General features: G+C 30.3%; 2 protein-coding genes across 2 annotated transcripts; one reads left to right on the top strand and one right to left on the bottom strand.

The window, feature by feature from the left end:
- Window positions 1-769: 769 nt before the first annotated feature.
- Window positions 770-3655, bottom strand: LOC127259551 (S-type anion channel SLAH2-like). Its single transcript, XM_051286935.1, has 5 exons — window positions 3477-3655; window positions 3074-3385; window positions 1798-2568; window positions 1589-1620; window positions 770-1370 (listed from the first exon to the last, which is right to left on the bottom strand). The coding sequence occupies exons 1-5, from the start codon at window positions 3621-3623 to the stop codon at window positions 1049-1051; spliced, it is 1584 nt and encodes a 527-aa protein (XP_051142892.1). The 5' UTR covers window positions 3624-3655; the 3' UTR covers window positions 770-1048.
- Window positions 3656-13897: 10242 nt separating this feature from the next.
- On the top strand, window positions 13898-18857 carry LOC127259751 (uncharacterized). The gene is made up of 16 exons (XM_051287332.1): window positions 13898-14433; window positions 15010-15131; window positions 15243-15331; window positions 15426-15461; window positions 15606-15699; window positions 15832-15862; window positions 15970-16040; window positions 16122-16186; window positions 16268-16767; window positions 16858-16945; window positions 17034-17174; window positions 17267-17835; window positions 17929-18064; window positions 18148-18216; window positions 18293-18418; window positions 18490-18857. The coding sequence occupies exons 1-16, from the start codon at window positions 14210-14212 to the stop codon at window positions 18601-18603; spliced, it is 2475 nt and encodes an 824-aa protein (XP_051143289.1). The 5' UTR covers window positions 13898-14209; the 3' UTR covers window positions 18604-18857.
- Window positions 18858-18942: the final 85 nt, after the last annotated feature.

The raw sequence follows: 18942 nt of genomic DNA, 5'->3' as shown, positions 1-18942 counted from the left end.
ATAAATCAAGCAAAAGTTATATTACAGGTGTGTTTGGTAAAAAAAAAATGAGGCAAAATGGTTTCATTTTTCTTGTTTGTTTGAGTCAAAGAAATAAAACTTGAAAAATAAATCATTTTCATTTCTCTCCCAGAAATTGAGAGAAATGATGTTTTCAGTATATATTTTTTATATTTTTTAAAATTATATTATTTTAGTTTTACAAAAATTAAATTAAGTTTATTGTTAAAATATTTAATTTTTACGATTTTTTAAAAAATTATACTAAAATATAATTTTAAAAAACATCGTATATACTTTATAATTTTTTTAAAAAAAAGAAGTCACCATTATCCGATTAATTATTTATTCTTATTTGATCAATTTATATAACTATAACTTTTTTACATTTCTCATCTAAAACTTTCATTTTTTGCTCAATTCTATTTCTCTTCAATTTTATTTTTATTTCGATTCTGGAATTTTATTCTATTTACCAAACACCCCTGGTGTTTCATCGTCTTGTCACGAGGACAAAACTCCTCGCAAATAAATTGTGTTTTTTTTTACTCGATAAGAATTTATTATTTAGATCTTAAAAAAACATCTTTATCATATACGTTATTTTTTATTATTTTTGTCGGTCCCATTTCGAAGTATCATTTTCTTATTATTTTAGTTAAAATAATCCTACCTTAATACAAAAATATATTTAATTTTTAGCGAAGGAAGAGGGAATATTATTTTACTATCAAATTTAAATAAAAAAATTATCAAACTAAGCCCCAAAGAAACACACTTCAATATATAATTCAATCATCAATTTTTATTTTTCAACATCAGCCCGCCAATCAGAGGGAGCTAGAGAACGAATATTTTCAATCATCATCAACTTCACCGGAACATTCTAGACGGTTCCTCCGTTGATATACTATAATAATAATATAACTAATATTAGCAGCGTGGGCAAACCCGACCCGACCCGAGATCATCATCCTCTTCTTACTTTGCCAAATCTGCAGCTGCATGTACTGTCAAATCATGGTGGCATCCGACGAACCCTAGCTAGCTAATTTCCTTGGCAATAATCAGAATCCGTCGTCGACGAGCTGCTTGATGATCTCCGACGATAACGATGGCGCCATTTTCGTGTCATCTTAGGTCTCTTCCCGCTAATCGCGATAGCCATGTCGTTGGGGAACAGATCCTTGAGCACGCACGCGTGCACCACCGTCGCCACCAGCAGCGCCGCCACTGCCACCGTCGCCACCCCGCACAGCGTCACCGCCAACAATCGTGTCCCCGCACCTGGAACCGCGTCCGCGTATTTCATCGTCGCCACCGCCGCGCCCGTCATCGGAAACGTGTACGCCCACCACGCCAACGAGAATCTGCACCACCCACCCAAACCGATTATATATATATATATATTATGTTTAAAATATAAATTATAAATTAGAATAAATAATTATTGAGAAAGTTAAACTAAATTAAACACAAACACAACCTTAATTAGATTTTGGGTTTAGATTTTAAATTAGAATTATTATTTAATATAATATGAAGAAATATTTAATTTAATGTTTATACAGTACACACGCATGCATACCTGAAGCCACGGAAGAAATTAACACGTACAGCCTGAAAATAGCACAACGTCAAGAAAATGGTCGGATCAATATGTAATTAACTAAACGTACGTTCTGGAAATTTTGAATTTTTGGAAAATTGTGTACTTAAGATGAAATTTTATTTATTATAATATATATTTTTAAAATTTTGAATAATAAATAAATAATTTAGTTAGCATATATATACCAGCGAGAAATAGAGGAACAAGGCGATGAAGTAGGCGATCCGGGAGCCATGGTCGAAGGAGTCCCGGATCTCCGTCCAGGCCACGGCGGCGGTGCTCGGGGCGGCGACGAACAGAAAAAACACCGGGTGGAGCTCCTTTGGCAGCGTCTCGTTGGTCGGAAGCCTCTGGTAAAGCGTCACAAACAGCACCACGTAATGCGCCAGCCCCACCGCGAAGAAGAACACCGGCCCCTCCTTCAGCCCCATCGCCGCCCCCAGCACCGCGCCGGCGAAGTTCCCCACCACTGCCAGGTGGTTCGACGGGTTCGCCACTTTCGACAGCCGTCGCTGCCCGCCCGACATCCACTGCCCGTAGATCTTCACCTCCAGGCACAGGATCGGCGCCATCAGAGCGTACCACGCCGCAGAGTGGAGTTTTCCGGCGACCGGCGGCGGCGCTCCGATGGCCAGGAAGACGACGGCGACGAGCGGCGCGAAGAAGAAGTTCACGCGCACCGGGTGGAAGTACTCGCGGCGGACGGCTTCGAAGTAGAAGATGACCTTTAGAGAGTAGACGGCGGAGACGGCGGCGACGAGGGCGGCGGCGACGAGCCAGAGGGCAAGGTTTATCTCCGGCGTGACGTGGAGGAACTTCGTGGAGTCCGAGGTTGCAAGAGCCTTCCACATAATGGCTTGGCTGCTGACGCCGAGGCATATTCCGAACGTCGAGATCGGAAACCGGAGGAGGAACGGCCACTTCTCGTTTTCCGGCAGGATTATCTCCTCCGACGCCTGCAATGCATTCATTCATTAATTAACCTTAATTGTTTTGTTTTTTTTAAGGTTATACTATTAAAAAAAAAAATTGAAATTTAACAACAATATAATATTATAATTCATAGCAAAAATATTTTTGCTACTAAACTTATTTAGTCCTTTACAGCACAAATATAATTTTCTTAACAAAAAAGCAGATTTTCTTGACGTTAAAGTTAAAAAAATAGTTATAACTATAAAAATACAATTTCGTAGTTTAAAATATTTTTTCATAATTAAAATTAATAACTAAAAGTTTTAGCAATAAAATATTTATGACTTTTTTATGCATATAATTTTGGATATGAAAAATAATTTGGTAACTTTTTTTTTTTTGCTATGAAGATAAAATTTTCTAACAAAAAAAAATTAGTTAAAAAAATATTTAGCAGTTAAAAATATTGTAATTAATCATATACTTATTCTAGTGTCTAGTAATTAATGAAGATAAAATTAAATTAAATTAAATTAAAGTACGTACGCGAAGAGTGTCCAATTCAGGGCCTTCCAAGGCGTCGAAGAATCGATCGAGGGGGAGATTTTCGATATCATCGTTTTCGTGGATCTCGCAGGGCTTACCTCGGAGATTGGAAATCTGTCTCTCAAGCTTGCCCGACCATGTCTTGAAGGAATCGAATCTTTGGTACTTAAGCTTATTATTATTAGGGATTGGCTGCGAGTGGAATTTGGCGGCGGAATCGGACATTGGATAAAGAGTGCTGCTTCCGACGTGAACTTCGATTGGGGAAGACGGCATACTGATGGACACTTGTTTCTGTTCTTCATTAGCATCCTGACAACATTAATTAATAATTAATTGAGGAATTGAACATCGTTGGTGCTTAATAAATTTAGGATTAATAGAAGATTAGATGGAAACGTACGAGGATAGAGATTTTGAGATCGTGCAGGTGCAGGTTATTAGCATTGTCGAAACCTGCGATCTCTCGTGCTGCAATGGCTTGGATCAATGGTGGGAGTTTTTCTTCTTCTGTTTTCATGGCTAGATTGTGGTGATGAATAATTTCCATTGCAGAAATTAATTAAGGTTGATTCTGCGCAGGTTAGGACAGGGGAGGGAGATTATATAAGTATTTATTAAGATATATATATATATATAGATAGATAGATAGATCGATTGTGGAGGTGCGGCCGCCATTGCTGACAACGACGCTGAACTTTCCCGGAAAAGAATAAAGCTTTGCTGTAGGAGTACGTACTTTACAGTTGGTAAAGTGGGAAAAATATAAACTATAAATAGAATAATTAAAAAGTTGGATTATCCTGTATGTTTCATATTTATATATTCATTTATTTTTTATACGAAATTTTAGAAATATTAATATTATAATAAGATAAAATAGGAATAAAGATAAAAAAATTAAATTAACCTTTTAGTATTATATGATATAAAAATAATGATATTTGTGTAATATATTATAAATTGGAAGGGTATTTGTAATGTTAAGTAAATATTGCAATTATTAAAATAAATAAATATTTTGTTATAGAACGAACCCAAAATGAAAAAATGGATAGATGGTTAAGGGAACGAGGAAATACTGCTATTTTCTCCGTCTATTTTTTTAATATTCTAATTGATATTTACATACATTTTTAAATAATTATTATTATTTTTTTGGTTATAAATGAGAAATTTATCCTTATTTTATATATAAATAAAATAAATAAATAAATAAATAAAGTGAAGATAAAAATAAATAAATTTTGTGTATAAAAAAATAATAATAATAATAATTAGATATTTTAAATAAAAGAAATAAAATGTTAGTTTGTGAAGGATGAAACGTAATATAAGCAGATCTACTTATTATTATTATTATTATTATTATTATTATTATCAACTTTGTGTTCAAACGGGGACAGCGCAGCTTCGAGCGCTGCGTACGTACAGAGGAAAGATCCAAAAAAAGCTACCGAGAAATGGGAGCTAGCTGAGGTGAATGAATTCAATGCAAACCCTAATAATAATATAATAATAATAATAATAAAAAGAAGGTAGTGATGAGTGAGAGTGGTAAGTCAAAGATGAGGTGCTGAAGTCATCTTCTTTCTGATTAATTAGGTTAATCGATCTGTCGAAACTAAAATTGTGGATGATTTACATACAGGCAAAGTGTGGGGAACAGATACGACGTCGTCGAATAAATTAAAAGTATTACTGAAGACAAAATACTTTCAATGCTTTGACCGGTAAACATCGATCATTAATTCCGTCGATATGCTCCGTCGCGGCGGTGCGGTGGCGGTGGCGGTGGCGGTGGCGAGATGGTCTTTCACGCCATGTAATGACAACTGTCTGCTGTCTCTTTGTCTGTCCTTTCATTTTCATGTAGGGTTGGGACACCATTGTCTTAACCTCAAAAACCTTTTATCCAAACAGTACTCAAGTAGTCTGTCTTTGACGTATGAGAATATTTGATTCCATTTTGACATAGGATTTGTTTCTTTAATAAACATGCGATTTTTTCAATTTTTTTTATTTTTAATTGTTATAAATTATTTAATAATTTATTATTTTAATATCAAAGTCAAATTAAAATTTAATCTACAAAATTAGCATACTCATATGCATAACTAATTCAGTATATGCTGAATTAATATTAACTATTTATTAAACAAGGATAATTTTATTATTTTATTTTTTTTAAGATTGCTAAATTATTAAATTCACCATCCTATATGCCACTTTCAAAATTAAATCAGCACCCACATCCATTTTAATCAAAGTTGTGAGCAATTTTGCTTTTTCATATATATTTATCACTATCAAATCTTTTTGACTTTTTTTTTCATTGGTTAACATTTTAAATTATTTTAATGGATAATAAAGTTAAAATATATATAAAAAAAATAAAATAATACAAACAGACCATTACCATTCACACTTTATTAAAGTTTTTATTATTAATTGTAACTGAAATAAATTATTGAACATTTTTACAAACTTTGCCAATCATCATTTCTCTTACTACTAAATTATTTGGATATTTCAATCTTTGTATTGTTTGGGCTTTACTTGAATTACATCACACAGCCTAATGGGCCTTCTAATGGATCCACAGTAAATACAAGCCCAATGTTAATGTGCTAAGCTCTTTATACTCAATTAATTTACTTTTTACAAAAAATATACTCCTGAATCAAATAAATATTATTTAAAATAATAGATAAAAAAATAAAAAATAAAATCATTTATTTAAACTATAACATTAGTCACTCATTTTATTTAAAATATTATATTAACATATTATTTAAAATTTTGAAAAATACAAACCCTTGTCAGAACTTGGCACAGCATGTGAACAGTTTGTCAGAAATGATAGGAATGATTACGACTTAGGACAATAGAGTATATTCCTTATAGTCTGGTTTTTGGTTTAGAACTATATATATATTCAATTTAAAATTATCGAATCAAATAATTATTTTTTTATTAAATGTATCATATAAAAAAAATTAATTTTAAATTTAAATATCACATCTAACATATATTTATATCATATTAGTATTTAAATATTATTTTAACTTAATTGTTTACTCTCTTTTTTTTCAATACAATAATTATATTTATTATTTTTGTCAGTCTCAAAACAACAGTTTTATTTTCATAAATAACTATATCACTATAAAAACTATTTTTACTTTTTCATTATTATTATATAACTGCTTTTTATACTTATACAGGGTAAAAAAAATTTTTACCTGTATTTTTTTATTCATTACTAATATAATATCAATATTTCTTAAATATCGTGTCAAACCCAATTCAGACTATGGTTCTGGAACGGATTGAGTACTATTTTAAAGTATATACCCAAATTCAAACCTGAAATGAATGTACTCCGTCCGCCCCGGTGCAAGGTTGTCATTTACTTTTTGCACGTAGATTTTTTAATATTATTTAGTATTATAATTAGTTGTAGTGAAAAAAACGAAAACACCCTTATTAGTATTGTGTAATATAATGTAAGTTGAAAGGGTATTTATTACGTTAGGTAGGCAGTATAATTATTAAATTAAAAAATAATAACCTTATTTTGAGACGGACAAAAATAAAAAAAAACAACTTTTCAATCGAAAAGAAGGGGTATAATTCTTGTGCCCAATTGAGACTTCAATAAAAGTGGGTGTCATTGTCACGTTGAATTTGTTTTTCAAAATGTTCCCATTAAAAATATGTATATAAATAAATAAATAAACCCTTGGTTAAGTTTGATTTGGTTTTTGCTTTTTAGATGGGACCCATTTATTTTATTTTATTTTATTTTTTTCCCAAAAGCAGCATTGGCCAAACTGGTATGTAATTTGTTAGTAGGTATGTTTGTATGTATTTATTATTGCCTTGCTTTTCACCAACTTTATATATTCTCTTTCACAATCAATATAATTATTTTATTATTTTTAATTATTTATAATTAATGTATTTGTATTTTAATTAAAGAAATATGATCACCGGACATATAATAAAAAGTATTTTTATATATTACCTTAAATTACTAATATACAATTATTTTATTTTACAGTCCATCTATTAATTATTGTAACTTTGAGTGCAATTTAATAAAATATATTCTTACTCGTTACCTATCACATATATTCCTTAGAAATAAGCTAAGTATTATATTATTTTAAAGTTTGGTCATGACAATTGTCTCGCCACATGGGGCTGTGAATAAAAAATTGGTTGTAAAATTTTGTATTACATTTTTTTACTCAATATAAATAAAATAATAATAAAAAATCTCATTGTAAATTAATTTTCTCTCCTTACATGTATGTATAATTAATATACAAAAAAAATTAAAATTAAAATTGTAGGGTATATTTACCCATATTTTTAACTATTTTTTATTATTTATAAAAAATTATAAAAATTAAATTCAATATATTTTTACTATTATTATTAAATTATATTATGTATATATATATATATATTATTCAATACCATAAATTTAAATCCGATTGTGCATATAATTCTTTCTTGTCCATAATGTAATATATTATCATGCCTTCATATACAGCACAGTGGAGTGGCATGTTGGTTGGGAAACATGTAAATCTGGGACACGTTTCCTATTAGATTTTATTCAAATTATTTATTATATCATTTTAATATTTTTTTTATAAATATATTTTCTTTTACTTTTTATAAAATATTACATGCAATTATTGGTCATATGCATATATAGATAGTTAATTATTACTATGTAATTTTTTAATATATATAAAATCTAATTTTAAATAAGAGTCATACAAGTTCTAATATTATGATTATCATATTTAAAACAATAAAAATCATAATAGGAACGTAAGAATAAAATACTACTGCTTCTGTTTTATCTAGTATTATATTGGTAGATTGTAACATAAAGTAAAAATATTTTTAAAAAATATATAAGTGAATTAATAATGTAAGAATTTTAAATAAACTGATGTCTAGATATTTGTATCGTATACGTAAATAAGTAGAATATTGAATTATATAAATTAAGGAGTGTACAGAAGTGATTTATTATGAAATGAAAATTACATATTTTATTTTATTTTTTTGAAAAAAAAATGCATAAATTTAGTAGACTGATAAAATAAAAAATAAGATGTATAAAACTTAAATTAGTAGGTACTATGTTTCAACTTGGGAAAGGGGAATATATATGGTGTCTGGTCTGTGATTAAAAATAAAAAATAAAAACCTAAATAGTAATTTAAATTAGATATTTTATAGTAATTTGTAAAAATTAAATTATAACAATTATAAACAAAATAAAGACTTAATTAATGTAGTAAATTAAAATATTACCAAAAAAGTAGTAAGTGGGGGCTTTTTAGAAAGGGTTTTTAGTCTGCCCTAATCTTAGGTTATTAATTAGGTTTCAGTAATTTTCAGTAACATTAATAAGTACGTTGTAAGCTACTTTTGCTTAGTGTTGGGGAAGAAAAAGGGAATTTTTATACTTTATTATTGTTACTATTTTCTCAAGCAATAATTAGGTAAGTTTTGATAATTATTCATTATTTGTTGTGTTTGGTTTAATTAAAGGTTTTTAAATTTTTGAAATTTTGGAAAAAATTATATATTTGATATAGTAATATTTTTATAAGATTAAATATATGTAATACTCCCTCCGTCCCATAAATATGTATCCATTTGTTTTTTGCACGGAATTTTAGAAATATTAGTATTATATTAGGATATAGTAGGAATAAATTAGAAATGACTAAAATAACCTTATTAGTATTGTGTGATATAAAGGTAATACATCTGTGTAATATATTGTAAGTTGTAAGAGTATTTGTAATGTTAAGTAAACAGTACAATTACTAAAAAAGAAAATAAATACTTTGTCGTAGGATTGACTAAAATAGAAAAATGAATAGTTTGTTATGGGATGGAAGGAGTAATATATATAATAGTTTTTTTTTTATATAAAAAATCATTGATGAATAAGATCAAATTTTATATATATATATATATATATATGTGTAATCAGATAGGTTTTGAAATATTTAGCCATAGTTTAAAATTCATATTAATCAAAATAAAGTATATTTTTTTAACTTAACTTTTAACCACGATCTCAATCAACAAACCCAAAAAATGTTAATATATATACTAATAATAATATACAAATAAAATAAAAAGTAGGAGGGTTGGAAGAAAAGCTATAAGAAAAGTAAAGTAGATGGCGTGGAATCCACAAGCCCTAACTCACTCTGATGTGGAAAAGGCCCTTCATCAACGTGTAACACATAAACAATATACAGGCTAAGTTTATGATATTTTATATATATATATATATATATATATATCATGAAATATTGTATTAAACTAAAATATATTTTTTTTTTTAAAAAAAATCATATATAGAGCCTAAGTTTATTTATTTTATTTCTTTGAAGTATTCTCTGCAATATATATATATATATTCTCAATAACTTACTATAACAAAAAAAAAAAAAAAATCCCACAAATATTTTCTTTTTTGGTGGTGAGAATATAATGGTCGAAGGAAAGAGCAAACAAAACTTTATGATGAGGGTGAAAGCAGAGCTTTTGTGTGGTGTTGTAATTCATGCACACATACGTGTACATTTCTTGGTTTTATTTAAATAATAATAATAATTACTGTTCGTATGTGATACTATATATATATATATATATATATAAAAGGATTTTATTGTAAAAAAGAAAAATTAAATCAACTTCTAAAAGTTTTAAGAATTTCTTTTAAAAAACAAGTATTTTTTTTTCTCTAGAAAATATTAAATTAATTACAGAGTATTTTTTTTTATTTTTATAGTTATGTTAAAAAAGTATTTTTACATTTAAAATATTAATACATATTTGTATCACATCAAATATCAAATAAAAAAAAATACTAAGTAAAATTAAATTTAAATACAAAGTAAAATAATTGGTTACTATTCTAAGAAAACAATTACTCATTTTGTCCCACATTGCATGTATGAGTTACTGTAGATATGAAGATTTATAAAAAAATATAATTAATAAATAATTAAAAATATATTAGTTAAAATAATTAATCTATAATATAAATAATTATATATTAATATTAAGATAATTCATTAGTTTAATTAACAATAAACAAATTATAAAATTTAAAATAAAATTAAAATATGTAATTTTTTTTTAAAAAAAAATGATATCAAATATGTAGAAATATAGACATAATAGTTGGGTAAAAGTACTATATTAAATAATTACATAAACTCGAACTAGTGCGCCTATATAATAAAAATGGAAGGCAATAATTGTTGAAGAAGCCTAAAGGTATTGGCTCCATCCATATAGGAACAGATTAATTTTTATACTACATTATATTATATATATATATATATTATTGGGGTGCAAACCCGAGTCTCATATTAGAAGTGGTGAAAAAATTACACACCTTATAAGTTCCAAGTAAATTCCACTAGTACGAAGACAATATCATACTAGTTATGAGTTGACCCAGTCCCAATATGTATATATATATATAAATAAAAATAAAATAAATGTAATTACATTTTCAATCACACATACATAGTAATAAATTGGAGTTTTTAAATAGTAATTTTAATATATAATCTTTTTATAATAATATATTTTATTGTTCATAATCTTTTTATTTATACATCAATAAATAACAATAAGATAAATAAGGTTTGTTTGTTTTAGGAAAAAATATAAATACATTATTTTAAAAAATTTAATATATTATATACACTTATTATTTTTATATTATTTATATTATAATAATAATAATAATAATAGAGTACAGGTAAAAGAATAGACTATACTGAAAATGGTCGGGAAGACAGACAAATACACAATAACTATAAATATAGTTATTGAAAACTAAAAACAATAATTTAATATTTAAATAAAAAAGAAAAATCAAAAAAAGACAAAAGCAAGTGTATTGCAAGAATCTTTGCCAGCCAATGGATGATCAGATCAATGAAAGCGCCTTGATTTATTTATTACTAGTTTTTATTTTATTTATTTAGCGCAGTGGTGCCAACTGCTGCACCCCCACATCAAAGTTAGGACATTGAATAAAATATTGAAATTTAAAATTATTATATTGTTTTTAATAAAATAAATTATTTGGTATAAATATTTTGAAAAAAAATAAAAATTAAAAGAGTATCAAAAGTTTTTTAAAAAATAATTGTTTCTTTTTTTTTTTTTTTTTTTAACTCCAAACTAGAATATTTTACTATTTAGATTGTGTATTTATTAAAACTTGTGCATGATCAAATAAATATATTTGTATGATCGAGGAAATATATTTTTTTATCTAACAATATATTCAACCATATATTATTTTAATATCAAATTCAAACCAAAATTTTCTCAAACCAATTAATCAAAAGAAACCTAGTAAATACTCTTACATGATTTTGGAGTTTTGGATTAATTTTAAAATAATAAAAAAAAATAAAAAATAAAATAGATATATTTTTTATATGATTGAAACATGTTGAATATGATATGAATAGCAAAAATAATTATTATGAAAAATATTTCCAATAAAAAATAAACATGAGTATAATATATTTTTCTTAATTAAACACTATTAGTGGATAGTATACAAGTAAAATTGAAAATATAACTTATTGTACTCTCTCTCTCTCTCTTCCAAACGCTCCGCAATATTTCTTTTTTTGTTTGTTTCAAACTCACTGCAATATTTTCAAATTTAGAAATAATTAATAATATTTATATATATATATATTAATATACACTTCACTTTATCCCATCACATCACTCAAATAAAAAAATAAATAATCATTTATCTCTCCAATCACATCACTTAATATCCAAATTATCTCAAATTAACATACTTAATACTCCCCACCTAAATTCTCATGTCAAATACAAATATTGCACGATGTTTTGGAACGGAGGGAGTAACATTTTTTTTTTCCTTTTCAATTCTACATGATTATTTTTTACATTCCCACATCTAGGCTGTATTTTTTTATTTTATTTTTGTGTTATTTGATATATTTTATATTCCATATTTATAAGGTATAATAAATTATTAGATTTACTAAAAGAATCGATGATTTATATTTGAACAATGAATTATATTAAATGATACTATAGTAATGTTACTATATCCTGTAGTAAAAGAAGTAATGTATATATATGTAAAAAAAAATAATAATAAGGGCAAATTCTCTTATTTTAAGGAACGGTTGAAATAAAATGTTGAATTTTTTTTCTTCTTAATTTAGCATATGTGAAATATATATTCAGCTTCTTTGTGTCAAATAATAACATAAATATATACTAGTTGTACGCGATTGTTTATGGGTAAACATTTATATTATATTAATATATAATGCTCATATTTTATAATAAAAACAACGTATTTATAATTGAACACAATTAGTATATTTATTCAACACAATTCTTAGGGTATGTTTGTTTGGAGTTTGGATTTTGATTTGAACTTTGAATAGTAAAAATTTGAATTTGAATATTATATGATGTGATATAAATAGGAGTTGAGCTGATGTTTTGAATATAAAAATAAAAAATAGGCGTTTTGATTTGATATTTTGATAAAAAAAATTAAATAAATAGTGTATCCAATTCCCCAAACAAACACACCCTTACTGTATTATTTAGCACATAGAGTACGCTGTTTGTTTTTATATATGTGCTGTTAGTTATTTTTCATTTTTCACTTTATTTGTTTGTTTTTTCTAAAAAAAATAATTATATATTTTAATTATATTTTATGTATTATAATTAATAATTCTTAAAAATGGAGTCTTTGTCTAAACAAATTATATAATAATTATTTTTATTAATATATAATTTAATTCTTTATTAATTATATTTTATTTATATTTTTGTATCTAGTAAATTGAACCTAAAATGTGAGATGAACGAGTCTGCTTCCTTATCTTAATTTTTTTAAATTTTATTATTTAAATTCTAAAAAAAAATATATATGTTTTTACAAAATATTTTATAAAATATTATTTTAATATTAAATTTAAATTAAATTTTTCCAAACTCGCAATTAAATAAATATAATATTTTATCCGTTGCAATACAATAATCTTGTATACTATTTTTGTTTGTCTCAAAACAATAATATTTTCATAAATACTCATATATTCCCTCCGTCTCATAATAAAATATCTATTTTTTCATTTTAGCCCGTGAAAGTATCAATTTCATTTTTTAGTAACTATATTATCTACCATACATTACAACTACCCTTACAACTTACAATATATTACACAAATATCATTACGTTTATATCACATATACCAATAAAGTTATTTTAGTCATTTCTATTTTATTTTTACTATATCCCAATATAATACTAATATTTCTAAAACTACATTGCATAAAGCAAATAAATATTTATTTATGGGACTGAGGGAGTATATCACCGTAAAATTATTTATATTTTTTTATTATTATTATACAAATGCCACTATTTTTTACGCTAATAAACTGAAAGAGCAATAAAGTTTTTACTCGTATTTTTTTTCAACTATCAATATAATATCAAGATATGATGTCCGGAAGCAGTAACTTCTCATAAAAGCAATAACTTCATTTACCAAACCAAACGGAAGTCCAGGGCCTCAACTCCCGGTACACATCTCAGGGCATAGATAGTCCAGCCAGCCATTGTTCGTGGAAAAGGTCCAATTCGAGCCTGGAGCTCCAAAGACGACGAAAAACGTAGACTAAAATACACTGAATAAACCAAAAAAGCCTTGAAAAGTTGCTTCTCTCTCTCTCAGCAGCGCCACTCTCTCTCTAACTTTTGGCTTTCCGCCAGTGTGTATATATACATACAGATATATACACACAGCGCCAACCACCATCGCCATAGCCGTCGCCGTCGCCGTCGCCATCCCCATCGCCATCGCAGCCAATCGCAAGCATTACCTGTCATCAATAAAATTCCCTTTCTAAGTTAAACAAGCATCAGCGAGGGTAGGAATTACTTCGGGGATACTTATTGAATCAATCAGCTAATTTCACCGCTCGAACCTTCGAACCTCCACTCAGATCTTCACCTCTGTGTGATTCTGATGCGCAGCTGAGATGATGGAGCAGAAGCACGTAATCCTGTCGGCATTGAGTGTCGGAGTTGGTGTAGGGGTGGGGCTCGGGTTCGTCTCTGGTTCTACTGTCAGTAAATGGACAGGAGCTGCGAATTCCGACGCTGAAGGTGTCTCCGCCGAGCAAATCGAGGCGGAGCTCCGTAAATTGATTGTTGATGGAAAGGAAGCCAGAGTTACTTTCGATGATTTTCCGTACTACCTCAGGTAATCACAACTTCTGAAGCTCTTTTCCTTTTACTTTCATGAATGTTTTTTTTTTCTTCGGTAATTGTTATTGACTTCACTTAATTTCAGTTTTCAAAGTTTTTAGATAGCTATTGATTTCGTAGCCTCTGAGATTCATTTCGATCTGCTCATGCCTTGAGTGTAAAAAACTAACTAATCTGATCTGAAAAGCATGAATTTGATGTTGTATCGGATATAAATACACAAACACACATGGAGTATTCTTGATATGGTGCTCAATTTGATTTGAAGATTTGGAGATTCAGTTACCTTTCAGGCACTTTTTGAGTATGATAGCTAAATCGCATCTCTGTTCTCATATAAATAAAAGGAATATTCATTATTCACTCACTTTTCTCTGTTTCCATTTCATTTTTCAATATTGTTTCATTGTCAGTATGGTTCTGGATTGGTTAATGGATAATGTTGTCCCCAACAGATTATCTGCTTAAGCTCAACCACAAAACTCAACATATTGTTTGCCGGTCGTGCTCATAGTTGTGTCCTTAGTTACCTTTTCATTTGCAACTAATTTACGGCATTCGCCTTTACCAGTGAGCGAACACGTGTGTTGTTGACGAGCTCGGCGTATGTTCATCTGAAGAACATAGATGTGTCCAAGCACACTCGGAATCTTTCTCCTGCCAGCCGTGCTATCCTGCTTTCCGGACCTACAGGTATTCTTGCTTGTCTTCTTTCGCGTCATAGTATTCCTTTCATGGGTAAGCACGATTGGCTCAATTCCTTTGTAATGTTTGTATGTTATTCCCTTTTCCATATTTTGCTAGAATCATATCAGCAAATGCTTGTGAAGGCTCTAGCACATCATTTTGAAGCAAAGTTGCTGGTGTTGGATGTACACGACTTTTCAGTCAAGGTCTGTTTATTTGCTGCAATTATCTTCTCGAGCACGGTCTCTCTGTATGCTTAACAGATTTCCTTGTTTTATTCTTCATCAATGGCCGGAGCAGATCCAAAGCAAGTATGGTATAGCCAATAGAGACACAGTAAGTTCTATATGAATTCACTGATATAGAAATATGCTATTTAGTTCTCTGATGTTTATGTGCATTCATGGTTTCAACGTTGTTCATAGTAATTTTGTTTTCAAGAAAAAAGAATTAGGCTAATTAACTGTCTTTCTCTTGTAGTCTCTCAAAAAATCTATCTCAGAAACAACTTTAGAGCGAATGTCCAGTTTCTTTGGCTCTTTCTCCGGTCTCTCACACAGTGATGATAGCAAAGGTATGAAAAGAACTACATTGTTCAAGTTTTTCGGAATTATGCTCACAAGCAGACAATTTTCAATCTTGAACCAAGATAAAACCGACCTATAAGATAAACTTATTGTTATTTTTCATGGGTGTACATTATCAGGACAACGAAATGGAATTGATGCTGCAGTAAGGTATGAATTATGAATCTGTGAATTAAATCCCAATTTAGATGGAACACCATAGTTATTCTTGATTATTCTCATTTAAGGAGTGCTGAATGATTTGTCAATTCTCTCAGGCCCCGCAGAACTTCTTCGGTCGCTTCAGACATCAGCAGCAGTAGTGCACAATCATCCCCCTCAGTTCCAGGTTTCACATTATTTTTCTTGTTGGTTGTTGATTTTTCCAATATATCATATTTCTTACTAATCTTCATTTTGACTTTGTTAGTCCCTTCCAAACGCATCAGCAGCTTCCCTTTCGATGAGAAAGCTTTGTTACAGTCACTTTATAAGGTATTTATAAAACTACCATCAAATTGCATGTCCTTGTAGGATGATGTGATGTCCCTAATCGTCATGCAATTTTGTCTTTAGGTGTTGGCTTCGGTTTGTCAAGCAAATTGCATCATTCTCTATATCCGGGATGTTGACAAACTCATTCTTCAATCTTCAAGGCTTAACAAACTGCTTGATAGAATGCTGAACAAGTTAACTGGATCGATCTTGGTTCTTGGGTCCCGTATTCTAGGCTTGGATGAGGAATCCAGGGTAGAAGTTGACAACAAATTAAATCTCTTATTCCCTTACAGCATCGAGATCAGGCCACCTGAAGATGAGACTCATCTAATCAGCTGGAAGACTCAGCTGGAAGAGGACATGAGAAAGATACAGCTGGAAGACACCAGAAATCACATTGCTGAAGTACTTGCCGCAAATGATCTTGAGTGCGATGATCTAAGATCGATTTGCCATGCGGATACCATGGTTCTCAGCAACTACATTGAGGAGATCGTGGTTTCTGCTATTTCATACCATTTGATGAATAACAACCAGCCTGAGTATCGTAATGGGAAGCTTGTTATTTCATCCAACAGGTAAGATTGGAACATTGTTTTCTTCTTTCACCTCTTTTCAATTTATGTATGGTCAATATGTATGAACATACTTGTCTGGATTTGCTGTAGTTTGTCCCGCGGATTGAGCATTTTTCAAGAGGGTAAAAATGGGCACAAAGATAGCCTTAAGATGGAGAATAATGCCGACTGTTTTAAGGTTTGCCATTTTTGCGATTCTGAGTCATTTATATTGAACCTTCGAGTGTTGCAGGATTCATACTGTTTCTTGTTTTATTCAATACTAGGATTCTGAAGGGAAAGAAACTGGTGGAACAAAACCCGAATCAAAGTGTGAAAGTGTGACAATCGAAAGCAAAACTGAGACAGAAAAATCAAGTCTTCCAACAAAGCAAGAAGGCGAGACTGCACCGATCCAAAAACCACCGGTGAGTTCTTTTGTGTTAAACCATGATGCATCTAAAATGTGTTTATAGATTACATCCATGAGCCTTATTCAATTCTGTCCCAACAAATCCAGGAAATTCCTCCCGATAACGAATTTGAAAAGCGGATTAGGCCAGAAGTTATACCTGCAAACGAAATAGGCGTGACGTTCAACGATATTGGTGCTCTAGAAGACATCAAAGAGTCACTTCAGGAGCTTGTCATGCTCCCTCTTCGACGCCCCGATCTGTTCAACGGTGGCCTTTTGAAACCATGCAGAGGGATTCTTCTGTTTGGACCTCCCGGCACAGGTAAAACCATGCTTGCCAAGGCAATCGCCAATGAAGCCGGGGCGAGCTTCATAAATGTCTCAATGTCGACCATCACTTCGAAATGGTTCGGAGAAGATGAGAAGAATGTCAGGGCACTTTTCACGCTCGCTGCCAAAGTTTCCCCGACAATCATTTTTGTGGACGAGGTTGATAGCATGCTCGGGCAGAGGACAAGAGTCGGCGAGCATGAAGCAATGCGGAAAATCAAGAATGAGTTCATGTCACACTGGGATGGGCTCCTGACTAAACCTGGCGAGCGCATTCTTGTTCTTGCTGCAACAAACCGACCTTTCGACCTTGATGAAGCCATTATCAGGCGGTTCGAACGCAGGTCTATATCGATATAAATACACACACATATATATATATATACAAATACAATATTCCCGGCATCCTTTTTAATCTCTTGCTTCATGTCGAACAGAATAATGGTCGGTCTGCCATCCGTGGAGAACAGAGAAAAGATCTTACGAACCTTGTTGTCGAAAGAAAAAGTTGAGGATATCGACTTCAAAGAGCTGGCAGTGATGACAGAAGGATACAGTGGGAGTGATCTCAAGGTCTTAAATCTCATCTACTCGAAATCTTGTCTTAAATTTACGTCGTCATCTGCCCTTTTGACATATGAATATTTCGAAACCAGAATCTGTGTACGACTGCTGCATACCGGCCCGTGAGAGAGCTCATAGAGCAAGAGAGGCAAAAAGACAAGGTATAGAAACCTATCTCAACATCCCAAACTGCATGCAACAAATTCATCGTAGCTGACGGTTTTTGTTTCTGTTCAGGAGCGAAAGCAAAGAGTAGTCGAGGAAGGCGAGACCTCACAAGTTGCAAAAGAGGAAGCAAAAGAGGAGAAGGTCATTTCTCTAAGGCACTTAAGCATGGAAGATTTGAGGCAGGCAAAAAATCAGGTAACAAACAATTCGATCATTGACAGGGGATGACATTGGCTCGTTTTAGTTACGAGGGTAGAGTGTTTCAGGTAGCAGCGAGTTTCGCTACAGAGGGTTCTGTAATGGCGGAGCTGAAGCAATGGAACGAGCTTTACGGGGAAGGAGGGTCGCGGAAGAAAGAGCAGCTGTCTTACTTCCTTTGAGCTGGTTTCGACCCTCTCAATGTATGTATATCAATCATCATCATCATCATCATCATCATCGTATTGTTTTCTTCTTGTTCTTGTGGATTTCATTCCATTTGATCTCGATCTTAAATTGAAGGTAGTATTAAGAGTAGTAGTTAGGTTTGGAATAGATTGATGCATTGTTGAAGAGGAGAGAGAGAGATTTGAGTGAGTTGGACTCGTATGTTACTATTATTAAAAGAGTTGAACTTATGTGTTTGAATATTTCAGTTCAAATTTGCTATATATACCACTAATGAAAAATAAGTTTAAATAGACAGTTCTAAATAACAACTAAACACACCTTGAATTCTT

The sequence above is a fragment of the Andrographis paniculata genome, unplaced genomic scaffold, assembly GCF_009805555.1.
Source record: "Andrographis paniculata isolate CXL003 unplaced genomic scaffold, ASM980555v1 Contig60END, whole genome shotgun sequence".
NCBI classification, from domain to species: Eukaryota; Viridiplantae; Streptophyta; class Magnoliopsida; order Lamiales; family Acanthaceae; genus Andrographis; species Andrographis paniculata.
This window is presented reverse-complemented; position numbering and strand designations above follow the sequence as displayed.

Excerpts from the sequence above, each read along its gene's own strand:
- LOC127259551 (XM_051286935.1), bottom strand. The coding sequence starts at position 3,623 with ATGGAAATTATTCATCACCACAATCTAGCCATGAAAACAGAAGAAGAA. Across the intron at positions 2,569-3,073 it reads CTGAATTGGACACTCTTCGC|GCGTCGGAGGAGATAATCCT; the intron begins GTACGTACTTTA and ends AATGCATTGCAG. Across the intron at positions 1,371-1,588 it reads AATTTCTTCCGTGGCTTCAG|ATTCTCGTTGGCGTGGTGGG; the intron begins GTATGCATGCGT and ends TGGGTGGTGCAG.
- LOC127259751 (XM_051287332.1), top strand. The coding sequence starts at position 14,210 with ATGATGGAGCAGAAGCACGTAATCCTGTCGGCATTGAGTGTCGGAGTT. Across the intron at positions 15,462-15,605 it reads GTATAGCCAATAGAGACACA|TCTCTCAAAAAATCTATCTC; the intron begins GTAAGTTCTATA and ends TTTCTCTTGTAG. Across the intron at positions 18,217-18,292 it reads AAGAGAGGCAAAAAGACAAG|GAGCGAAAGCAAAGAGTAGT; the intron begins GTATAGAAACCT and ends GTTTCTGTTCAG.